This window comes from Ascaphus truei, chromosome 4 (assembly GCF_040206685.1).
Source record: "Ascaphus truei isolate aAscTru1 chromosome 4, aAscTru1.hap1, whole genome shotgun sequence".
NCBI classification, from domain to species: domain Eukaryota; kingdom Metazoa; phylum Chordata; class Amphibia; order Anura; family Ascaphidae; genus Ascaphus; species Ascaphus truei.
This window is the reverse complement of record NC_134486.1, coordinates 416,537,234-416,549,745: the sequence shown is the minus strand read 5'-3', so window position 1 is coordinate 416,549,745 and position 12,512 is coordinate 416,537,234. Positions and strand designations below refer to the sequence as shown.

Below are 12,512 nucleotides of genomic sequence, written 5' to 3'. Positions count from 1 at the left end.
TCCCGCTGTGCAAAGCTAGGAGAGACCGGTCCCATCCCACTGTGCAAAGCTAGGAGAGACCGGTCCATCCCGCTGTGCAAAGCTAGGAGAGACCGGTCCATCTCGCTGTGCAAAGCTAGGAGAGACCGGTCCATCCCACTGTGCAAAGCTAGGAGAGACCGGTCCATCACGCTGTGCAAAGCTAGGAGAGACCGGTCCATCCCGCTGTGCAAAGCTAGGAGAGACCGGTCCATCCCGCTGTGCAAAGCTAGGAGAGACCGGTCCATCCCGCTGTGCAAAGCTACGAGAGACCGGTCCATCCCGCTGTGCAAAGCTAGGAGAGACCGGTCCATCCCGCTGCGCAAAGCTAGGAGAGACCGGTCCCATCCCGCTGCGCAAAGCTAGGAGAGACCGGTCCATCCCGCTGCGCAAAGCTAGGAGAGACCGGTCCCATCCCGCTGCGCAAAGCTAGGAGAGACCGGTCCCATCCCGCTGTGCAAAGCTAGGAGAGACCGGTCCCATCCCGCTGCGCAAAGCTAGGAGAGACCGGTCCATCCCACTGTGCAAAGCTAGGAGAGACCGGTCCATCCCGCTGTGCAAAGCTAGGAGAGACCGGTCCATCCCGCTGTGCAAAGCTAGGAGAGACCGGTCCATCCCGCTGCGCAAAGCTAGGAGAGACCGGTCCCATCCCGCTGCGCAAAGCTAGGAGAGACCGGTCCCATCCCGCTGTGCAAAGCTAGGAGAGACCGGTCCCATCCCGCTGCGCAAAGCTAGGAGAGACCGGTCCATCCCACTGTGCAAAGCTAGGAGAGACCGGTCCATCCCGCTGTGCAAAGCTAGGAGAGACCGGTCCATCCCGCTGTGCAAAGCTAGGAGAGACCGGTCCATCCCGCTGTGCAAAGCTAGGAGAGACCGGTCCATCCCGCTGTGCAAAGCTAGGAGAGACCGGTCCATCCCACTGTGCAAAGCTAGGAGAGACCGGTCCATCACGCTGTGCAAAGCTAGGAGAGACCGGTCCATCCCGCTGTGCAAAGCTAGGAGAGACCGGTCCATCACGCTGTGCAAAGCTAGGAGAGACCGGTCCCATACCGCTGTGCAAAGCTAGGAGAGACCGGTCCATCCCGCTGTGCAAAGCTAGGAGAGACCGGTCCATCACGCTGTGCAAAGCTAGGAGAGACCGGTCCATCCCGCTGTGCAAAGCTAGGAGAGACCGGTCCATCCCGCTGTGCAAAGCTAGGAGAGACCGGTCCATCACGCTGTGCAAAGCTAGGAGAGACCGATCCCTCCCGCTGTGCAAAGCTAGGAGAGACCGGTCCATCCTGCTGTGCAAAGCTAGGAGAGACCGATCCATCCCGCTGTGCAAAGCTAGGAGAGACCGGCCCCTCCCGCTGTGCAAAGCTAGGAGAGACCGGTCCATCCCGCTGTGCAAAGCTAGGAGAGACCGATCCCATCCCGCTGTGCAAAGCTAGGAGAGACCGGTCCCATCCCACTGCGCAAAGCTAGGAGAGACCGGTCCCTCCCGCTGTGCAAAGCTAGGAGAGACCGGTCCATCACGCTGTGCAAAGCTAGGAGAGACCGGTCCATCCCGCTGTGCAAAGCTAGGAGAGACCGGTCCATCCCGCTGTGCAAAGCTAGGAGAGACCGGTCCCATCCCGCTGTGCAAAGCTAGGAGAGACCGATCCATCCCGCTGTGCAAAGCTAGGAGAGACCGATCCCTCCCGCTGTGCAAAGCTAGGAGAGACCGATCCCTCCCGCTGTGCAAAGCTAGGAGAGACCGGTCCCATCCCGCTGTGCAAAGCTAGGAGAGACCGGTCCCTCCCACTGCGCAAAGCTAGGAGAGACCGGTCCCTCCCACTGCGCAAAGCTAGGAGAGACCGGTCCATCCCGCTGTGCAAAGCTAGGAGAGACCGGTCCATCCCGCTGTGCAAAGCTAGGAGAGACCAGTCCATCCCGCTGTGCAAAGCTAGGAGAGACCGGTCCATCCCGCTGTGCAAAGCTAGGAGAGACCGGTCCCATCCCGCTGTGCAAAGCTAGGAGAGACCGGTCCATCCCGCTGTGCAAAGCTAGGAGAGACCAATCCATCCCACTGTGCAAAGCTAGGAGAGACCGGTCCATCCCGCTGTGCAAAGCTAGGAGAGACCGGTCCCATCCCGCTGTGCAAAGCTAGGAGAGACCGGTCCCATCCCGCTGTGCAAAGCTAGGAGAGACCGGTCCCATCCCGCTGTGCAAAGCTAGGAGAGACCGGTCCATCCCGATGTGCAAAGCTAGGAGAGACCGGTCCATCCCGCTGTGCAAAGCTAGGAGAGACCGGTCCATCCCACTGTGCAAAGCTAGGAGAGACTGATCCATCCCGCTGTGCAAAGCTAGGAGAGACCGGTCATATCCCGCTGTGCAAAGCTAGGAGAAACCGATCCATCCCGCTGTGCAAAGCTAGGAGAGACCGGTCCATCCCGGTGTGCAAAGCTAGGAGAGACCGGTCCATCCCGCTGTGCAAAGCTAGGAGAGACCGGTCCCATCCCACTGTGCAAAGCTAGGAGAGACCGGTCCATCCCGCTGTGCAAAGCTAGGAGAGACCGGTCCCATCCCGCTGTGCAAAGCTAGGAGAGACCGGTCCATCCCGCTGCGCAAAGCTAGGAGAGACCGATCCATCCCACTGTGCAAAGCTAGGAGAGACCGGTACCATCCCGCTGTGCAAAGCTATGAGAGACCGATCCATCCCGCTGTGCAAAGCTAGGAGAGACCGGTCCCATCCCGCTGTGCAAAGCTAGGAGAAACCGATCCATCCCGCTGTGCAAAGCTAGGAGAGACCGGTCCCATCCCGCTGTGCAAAGCTAGGAGAGACCGGTCCCTCCCACTGTGCAAAGCTAGGAGAGACCGGTCCATCCCGCTGTGCAAAGCTAGGAGAGACCGGTCCATCCCACTGTGCAAAGCTAGGAGAGACCGGTCCATCCCGCTGTGCAAAGCTAGCAGAGACCGGTCCATCCCGCTGTGCAAAGCTAGGAGAGACCGGTCCCATCCCGCTGTGCAAAGCTAGGAGAGACCGGTCCATCCCGCTGTGCAAAGCTAGGAGAGACCGGTCCATCCCGCTGTGCAAAGCTAGGAGAGACCGGCCCCACCCACTGTGCAAAGCTAGGAGAGACCGGTCCCATCCCACTGTGCAAAGCTATGAGAGACCGGTCCATCCCGCTGTGCAAAGCTAGGAGAGACCGGTCCATCCCGCTGTGCAAAGCTAGGAGAGACCGGTCCATCCCACTGTGCAAAGCTAGGAGAGACCGATCCATCCCGCTGTGCAAAGCTAGGAGAAACCGATCCATCCCACTGTGCAAAGCTAGGAGAGACCGGCCCCACCCACTGTGCAAAGCTAGGAGAGACCGGTCCCATCCCACTGTGCAAAGCTAGGAGAGACCGGCCCCTCCCACTGTGCAAAGCTAGGAGAGACCGGCCCCACCCACTGTGCAAAGCTAGGAGAGACCGGTCCCATCCCGCTGTGCAAAGCTAGGAGAGACCGGCCCCACCCACTGTGCAAAGCTAGCAGAGACCGGTCCATCCCGCTGTGCAAAGCTAGGAGAGACCGGTCCCATCCCACTATGCAAAGCTAGGAGAGACCGGTCCCTCCCGCTGCGCAAAGCTAGGAGAGACCGATCCATCCCACTGTGCGAAGCTAGGAGAGACCGGTCCCTCCCACTGTGCAAAGCTAGGAGAGACCGGTCCCTCCCGCTGTGCAAAGCTAGGAGAGACCAGTCCATCCCGCTGGGCAAAGCTAGGAGAGACCGGTCCCTCCCACTGTGCAAAGCTAGGAGAGACAGGTCCATCCCGCTGTGCAAAGCTAGGAGAGACCAGTCCATCCCGCTGGGCAAAGCTAGGAGAGACCGGTCCCTCCCACTGTGCAAAGCTAGGAGAGACCGATCCATCCCGCTGTGCAAAGCTAGGAGAGACCGGTCCATCCCGCTGCGCAAAGCTAGGAGAGACCGATCCATCCCGCTGTGCAAAGCTAGGAGAGACCGGTCCATCCCGCTGTGCAAAGCTACGAGAGACCGGTCCATCCCGCTGTGCAAAGCTAGGAGAGACCGATCCATCCCGCTGTGCAAAGCTAGGAGAGACCGGTCCCTCCCGCTGTGCAAAGCTAGGAGAGACCGGTCCATCCCGCTGTGCAAAGCTACGAGAGACCGGTCCATCCCACTGTGCAAAGCTAGGAGAGACCGGTCCATCCCGCTGTGCAAAGCTACGAGAGACCGGTCCATCCCACTGTGCAAAGCTAGGAGAGACCGGTCCAACACGCTGTGCAAAGCTAGGAGAGACCGGTCCCATCCCGCTGTGCAAAGCTAGGAGAGACCGGTCCATCCCGCTGTGCAAAGCTAGGAGATAGCGGTCCATCCCGCTGTGCAAAGCTAGGAGAGACCGGTCCCATCCCGCTGTGCAAAGCTATGAGAGACCGATCCATCACGCTGTGCAAAGCTAGGAGAGACCGGTCCATCCCGCTGTGCAAAGCTAGGAGAGACCGGTCCATCCCGCTGCGCAAAGCTAGGAGAGACCGGTCCATCCCGCTGCGCAAAGCTAGGAGAGACCGGTCCATCCCGCTGTGCAAAGCTAGGAGAGACCGATCCATCCCGCTGTGCAAAGCTAGGAGAGACCGATCCATCCCGCTGTGCAAAGCTAGGAGAGACCGGTCCATCCCACTGTGCAAAGCTAGGAGAGACCGATCCATCCCGCTGTGCAAAGCTAGGAGAGACCGGTCCCATCCCGCTGTGCAAAGCTAGGAGAGACCGGTCCCATCCCGCTGTGCAAAGCTAGGAGAGACCGGTCCATCCTGCTGTGCAAAGCTAGGAGAGACCGGTCCATCCCGCTGTGCAAAGCTAGCAGAGACCGGTCCCATCCCGCTGTGCAAAGCTAGGAGAGACCGGTCCCATCCCGCTGTGCAAAGCTAGGAGAGACCGGTCCATCCTGCTGTGCAAAGCTAGGAGAGACCGGTCCCATCCTACTGTGCAAAGCTAGGAGAGACCGGTCCCATCCCACTGCGCAAAGCTATGAGAGACCGGTACATCCCGCTGTGCAAAGCTAGGAGAGACCGGTCCATCCCGCTGCGCAAAGCTACGAGAGACTGGTCCATCCTGCTGTGCAAAGCTAGGAGAGACCGGTCCCATCCCGCTGTGCAAAGCTAGGAGAGACCGGCCCCTCCCACTGTGCAAAGCTAGGAGAGACCGGTCCATCCCGCTGCGCAAAGCTAGGAGAGACCGGTCCCATCCCACTGTGCAAAGCTAGGAGAGACCGATCCATCCCGCTGTGCAAAGCTAGGAGAGACCGGCCCCTCCCACTGCAAAGCTAGGAGAGACCGGTCCCATCCCGCTGTGCAAAGGTAGGAGAGACCGGCCCCTCCCACTGCAAAGCTAGGAGAGACCGGCCCCTCCCACTGCAAAGCTAGGAGAGACCGATCCATCCCACTGTGCAAAGCTAGGAGAGACCGGTCCACAACAACCTGTGCAGAAATTGCTGCAAAAGGGGGCTTCTACCAAGTACTGACTTAAGGGGCTGAATACTTTTGCAACTGGTACATTTCACTGTTTTCTTTCTTCCTTTGCTTCCTCTGACGGTGTTCAGGTAAACCAGTACAGCTTTGTAACTTTTGACTAAAAATAGCTTACATTTTTACAATTCAACAACTTGCGACATTATTGGTAATGGGGTGAATACTTCTGCACACCCCTGTAATTCCTCTATGGGAAAGGAACTAGTCACAGACCAGTTCATGTGCCATATTATAAGGATAGAGATCAGTCTTAGCATGATATCAGGCACATTGTGTTGGGGCGTGGAGACGTTATGTGGGCGATGTCCGGAAGCACTGGTGGAACAGTTGGTGCAAACCACATCGGTTCATCATGTGTCTATTTGCATCAATGTGTCTGGTCAGCCTTTAGGCGTCTTTGCGTGGGCTTACGGTGTAGGGATTGTAAAGTGGAGGCGTCGTCAGACTGAATGAAATGTCTCCCTAAGCTTAATGAGCCTTCTACCCATCTGCACCAGATTCAAGAAACGCGTTCTTACATTTGATGCAACTGTCCCCCGAAAAATGATGTAATTAATGTGTCAACTCCCTTTGTTTGTTCCAAAAATAATGCCTTGGCATTGTTGGCCTGAATTTGCAGGAATTACGAAACATAGTACAATGGCAAAGGTGTTACATGGGTGAGGGCTTTCACTTTATTGACATTTCAGTGCATGTTACAGAGAGGGACTGTGCATTCAGACAATGCGTTTCCGATCACAGCTTGCGGGGAGACAGGGTGCTGGGTGAAAGCTCATGGAAGGAGAGATCTGGAGACGGTGGCGCAGACCCACCAAAGGGTGCTTGGCCTTAGCACGTCGTTACTCCCATTCATATCAATGTAGCACCGTTTGTGGACCTGGGCCTAAGTGCTCAGAGAGAGAGAGGCTTTAGAATTGTCGGGACAATGAAGCAGGAAGGAGACGGCCTGGAAGTGAGTGCTGGGGGTATACAGGGCTACAGCCGAGGGTAGCCGAAAGTTCATCTGAAATTGTGCAGAAGAATTTGTGTAATATGAGCAGTGACGAGGAAGTGAGCAAGATGAAGCTCAACAGTGGCCCATGTTTACTAAACCGTGCAAAGCCTGAGTGCACCATATGGCGCATTCGGTTAAACGGGCCTTAAAGCCGGAGTCCACGCTGCTCGGCACATTTTTCTGCCTGTGATGTTTGGCTTTATTATTCTCCTCTTGTCCTTCCCAGTGTGGGGTTTATGTTTAACCTCCTCTTCTGCCTTCAGGAGATACAAGCGGTTAAAATAGGAAGTGTCCAGGAGGCAAAATGCAGCTCTCCCCATAGCCCAGTGCTGACTAAAGGGTTACTATAGTAACCGCGCAGGAGAATCGTGACTGGAATAAAGCAAAGAGCAGGGCGAGCTGAGGGGACAAGGTGCGTCGGCTGCTGTCCGGAAAATACAGAAGTGACGGGCACTTCACACACGCACTTCTCCGCCACGGCTGGCTGTGTGGGAGCAGTGGGGAACACTGGGAACAATCATTTATTCATATAGAGCAGGGGTGTGGGCAACTCCAGTCGCCAAGGGCCACCAACAGGCAAGGTTTTCAGGATATCCCTGCTTCAGCACAGGTGGTGCAGTCGAAGACCGAGCCACTTGTGCTGAAGCAGAGATATTCTGAAAACCTTGCATGTTGGTGGCCCTTGAGGACTGGAGCTGCTCACCCCTGATTTGCATTGTTATCTGAGTGTGCATCATTGTAAATAGTGCCATACATTCACCCGTTCCGCTCCTTGATCTAACTTGGTGTCCACGTGACACAGAATGGCGGATTTGCAATTGCTGTTAGCAGCAGGTTTCAATCAGTGGCCTCTAAAGATCATTGAGCATTGACACAGGCCGTTCAGTAATGCATCGCTGCCCCCTCTGCTGGTGGAAGTGTTAAGCACACGGCCTGTCCTGCAGGCGGCAGTGTAGTGCAGTACTGTGTACGCGGGGTACACTGGCCAGGTATATGTGATGAGGGGAGTGCAATGTAAATGTGATGAGCAGATGCCTGGTGTACACAATTCTTGGAAGTGGAGAGGCACAGGCTTAGCTTCTGGCTTCCACAACTCACGTACCTAAATCACCTTGTTATCGTGCACAAGTGGTTCCAGGTAGTCCCCTTTATTTCAAAGCATCCTTATTTTTTCTTGCTCTGTCTCTAAAAATAAATCGTTCCTTTGGCGTTGATCTGTCTGCTGATTTATGATCCGGAGTTACAGGAATGCAAGGCTCGGTGCTTTCTCTGCATTTTTCACGCTCTTATCTCCTGGCTTCCTTCTCTTGTTTTCATAGCTTGAAGGCCGCATTATTGAAGATAAGCCAGAGGAAGCGCCCCCAAACCCGACGGGTCAGTGCCCCATCTGTCGCTGGAACCTCAAACACAAGTACAATTACACGGTAAGCAATGCCTGCTATAGTCTTCTGATAATCCATTCTGCTCGGATTACACCGTGTGTATAAGGGGAGGTCACGTAGCAGAACTTGCTGTTGACGCGGCTGAAAATCCTAATCAATGACAAGTCGCGCAGTTAGCACGCCGGTAACAGATGCTTGGGAATGGCTTTACCACAGTGTTCGTGAATAGTGTCCATCTTTGACAGTTGAGCCGTTGCAGCTGCAGCAGTTACTAGTATCCAGATAAACCCCCCCAGCTTCACCGCCGTACCAGCCGGCTGATACTCTGACGCAGTGCTACGGTGAGGAGTCGTGTATCCCGGCCCCACTCCTCCCGGGTGCACGCGCAGAGACCACAGCCGCGATCGCCGGTCTGTGAGGGGGGAGGGGCCATGACGGGGGGGGGGCGCGGCCATGACTGGGCATATCTGCCCTGCCGTTGGCTGGGCGCCGTCCACGTGACCGCGCCACGGGAAGACAAAGTTCTTGTCTCCCCTTCCAGCAGACGCGTCACAGCGCTTTGCGCGCCCGCACACGCACTGCCACTGGGGCCTGCCCCATAGAGGGGTGTGGCGTGTGGCTCGCACGCCGCCGGGGACTCGGCCTTACAATGCTGCGCTGCCCCTTGTGTTACACACACAGTTCCCAGTTTTTATATTTGATCACAATAGAAGTAGAATTGTACATGTCTACATTACTTATTCATTGCAGGTGTTTAATGCAATACTTGGGGCAGAGCAGTGGTGCTTAGCGCCAGTCCTCAACCCCCCCCCCCCCCCACCCCCAACAGGTCAGGTTTTCAGGATATTCCTGCTTCAGCACACGTGGCTCAATCAGAGGCTGAGCCACGTGTGCTGAATCAGGGACTCATTGAGCCACCTGTGCTGAAGCTGGGATATCCTGAAAACCTGACCTGTTTTGGGGGTGGGGGACTATAGTTGAGCTCCCCTGATATAAAGAACACAAGCACCCCATAAAATAATAAGGTTTCATTTATCTGTCGGCGGAAAAGAGAAGTGTTCTCCGGCGCGTTAGGCTCACGCGATGGTTCCAGACATAATGCAGAGAACGCGCGGGAGGACACTTCCCTCTCCCGCTTGTTATTTTCGGATGGACGTGGAGCTCTCTCCTTGGACTCTGGCAGCTGAACTCGAGCGAAGCCTCATTGTGGGACATCTGCCTACGTGAGCTATTGATGTGTTTCATTTTACCGTTTTGATATCACACATGCCACATTTAACACTGTCACTTAGTTGGCCTTATTCAGACACTTACGTTAGTGATTGGCGCTACGTTCTTCCTGTTTGCTTATGTATCTGTCAGCTTGCAGCTTACATAAAGAAATAATATATATATTGCAGAATCTCCTCCGGCTGTCTGCGCCTCTGCCCTGTTTGTGGGTATTCTTCCCCTTAGATAACATCTTAATGATACAGTATGTCCATCGTCTGTGTGTGAGACGTTTCTTACCCCTTCTGGTATTGGTGGATACGGGGTTACCCGAAAATACCAGCATTTCCATCGGTTTAGTGGGACGGTAACGAGGGGTTTTTGTATTCTACCTTGAGGGGTTTTCTCTTCCTGACTCCCGGCTCCCCTTCGCGCACACACCTAATGTAATGCGGGGTGAGCGGGTATCCGTTTGCTGTTTTGTATTAATTAATGGATGAACCTATTGGCTAACCTGCCAACTTCTATAAGTAATTAGGATGAGTGTCAATTAAATGACTTCTTAAAAGGCAGGGATTTCCTTTTCATTGTTCACGCGCCCTTGGTTCCAGCTAGAGTTGTGGTTGTACTCTTGACCCTCTGACTGAAGATACTGACACCATAAGTATGGGACTGAATTGCTGCGGTGCGGACACTGTTGTCCGGGTACCTTCAGTCTCCCACTACACAATTCCGATTGTGTGCGGTCTGTGTTAGCAGTTCCCGTTCTTATGCACATGCCCTTGTATTCCCATGGTTGCCCAGTGTCCTATAGTCGTATTGGGAAGTATCACGTATACGATCTTTGCTTCATAACAATAGATTCATAATTAAACTTGTTCGAGTTTAGGACTTCTCAATGTTTCATGGGATATTGTTCCCAGCATGAATCCTCTAAATTACATAGAAACCCCAACGCGTTCTGCGTTAGTAGTCCTGTTTTCTGTTGGCTGCATATAATCTTTCCATTGCTAGAAAGGTCAGCCACGCATTGTTGTAGCTCTTTCCATTTCAATGGGGCAAAAGTCTTTTGGATGGAATTTCTTGGCTCGAAGATACTGTCTTAATCTATTAAAAACGTCTGTAATAGGGCAATGTGAGGCTGCTATTCCCCGCTGGCCGTACAAATTTCTTGGGCCGCCTTCCATGTGGGACCAGCCAATTTTTTTTCCCCACCCCCCCCTAATGCATGATGACCGCAGAGGTCTAATCATCACCCGAGGCCTCTGTCATTTCTTGGCAGTTCTCTCTCACATTATCTACCGCAAGGCTTGAGGAGCTGCCAAGGAGTGACTGATTAGACTGCAAACTGGAGCTCAGAGCGAGAGAGCTCTGTGGTCAGCAGGCATGGGGAGTGTGAGCGCTCGTTTGTCTGTGTGTGTACACTGCATAAACCACAGATAAATCATGTCTTTATGTACATCATCCTACGAAGGAATGGTATACAGAGAGATGCTGAATAAGTTAAACGTCAGAAGTGTGTTGACCCAGGGAGAATGTGATTGCCATTACTGGAGTAAGGAAGGATGTTTCTTTTCTACTTATAAGACCTAATTGGGGAAAATGTTTCACTGTATTGTTTTGTTTGCCTATAGGATGAGTAGATCACTAAATAGAATTTAATAAAAGTTGAATTCAATGGACATATGTGTACTGTACAGCCTCAACTACTATGTAATATATTTTCTTCTTCCAATAGAATTTGTTTAATTTACAAATAATTTGAGGATTGTTAATTTTGAGGATTGTTAAACCCAGTTTTTATTTGGGGGGCTATACACCAGAGATTTGCATAACTAGTGGACATGGCATGAAGTACTTTCAAATCCTACTTCCAGAAAATGTGTTTGTTAGAATTCTGGTTCTGTATAAGAGAATTTAGCAGAACAGAGATGTTAATCTGAAGCCCCAATAAGGGGCGGGAGCTGATTGCACTCTAAAACAATTTGGGAAATCAAAGTAGCTGTTGAGACACGAAAATAACTTCGCCTGTCAACTAACTGACTGCCAATGTGAGAGAAAATATTTCATGCCCTCGGGATCTCCTCCTTCTTTTTAAATCAAACATATATTCGCAGAAATGATCCTTCATTTAAATGTACTCCTGTAAATAAAATATCAAAATGCCTACCATCAAGTAAACACAGCATAGTACTCGGCAGAGTAGTAATCGGCAAGAAGAGATGCTGGAGTATAAAGTTCTTAGCGTAACTGACTCAGACCACAAAAATGTCATCTACGTATTGCAACCACAATGTCATGTCGCTTCATTCTCGGAATAAGCTGTGTACCTTGTCCAGAAATAGATTTGTGTCAACTAGAAACCTTTTAAAACCTGTGGCAGTTTCTTGTAATTAATTACAAGAATGAGACGTTTGAGAAATGAAGTCGTTTTTTTTTTTTTTTTTTTGTGTTGAGGAGCCAGAGTCCGAGATATGCAAGTGGTTTATGGGTTCTATGCATGTTGTGATATATTTTTAGAAGACATAAAAAAGACTGTTTAAAAAACATACAGTATGTGTATTTTTTTTTTAAAGAAAAATGTGGAGTAAATGTTGCAAAGGCGCAGAAGGGTAATGGCACACAGTACAATTATTATTTTTTTAGAACAAATACTAAATAAGGATGGCCTTATGCATGATTTTTTTGTTCTCAGATTTTCCGTACCAGACCTCCATGTTTGAGCATGGAGGGGACATGCCTATGCGTGGACTGTCCAGAATAAGGGCAGAAGCTAAGTGCTCAGACCTGAAGGGAGACCTTTTGCATGGGATTATAGCTCTATAAGAAACAATGTACTGATGGGATGTGTTTCACAAGCAAAAAAACTACCTGCTCATATCAAATATATTTTATTGCACAGCTAGTATTTACTTTTTTATCCTGGCCATAAGTCCTTATCAAATGCTTCAATAATTAGAATATTTCAATAAAATATTTCTAAAATTGGTCGACACTTTGAGAATTTGCATCAGCCCTGATCACCGAAGCTTTGGATGTTTCCAGCTTGATATGGGCCACTCTTATATATTGTATATTCAAAACTAAACCTGTCTCGCATATGAATCCTGGTCTGTAACTGTTTCATACGCCTATAATTATATATTATCTGTAACTGTTCAGGAAATGTCTTTAAATATAATGTATAACCTCTGTTCATTTAATGTAACCATGTATTGTTATAACTGTGCCCAGGACATACCTGAAAACGAGCGGTAACTCTCACTGTATTACTTCCTGGTAACACATTTTATAAATACATTATATGGTGTGTTCTATGATATTTGCAACATATCTGGAATTGGGAAATAAATCTAAAACATGACACGAGGTATTACATAAACGTAAGCTTTCACTTGGCTGAAAAATGACATATAATTATTTT

General features: G+C 51.6%; 1 protein-coding gene across 2 annotated transcripts in view; it reads left to right on the top strand.

Moving 5' to 3' along the window:
* MRPS18A (mitochondrial ribosomal protein S18A) overlaps positions 1–12,512 on the top strand; it is an 85,498-nt gene that overhangs the window by 40,911 nt on the left and 32,075 nt on the right. Inside the window, exon 3 of one of the 2 annotated variants that reach the window (XM_075598808.1) lies at positions 7,817–7,921. The exons of the other annotated variant lie outside the window; for it this stretch is intronic. Within the exon in view, the coding sequence (XP_075454923.1) occupies positions 7,817–7,921 (105 nt within the window). The remainder of the gene's footprint in view (positions 1–7,816; positions 7,922–12,512) is intronic. 2 annotated transcript variants of the gene reach the window in all.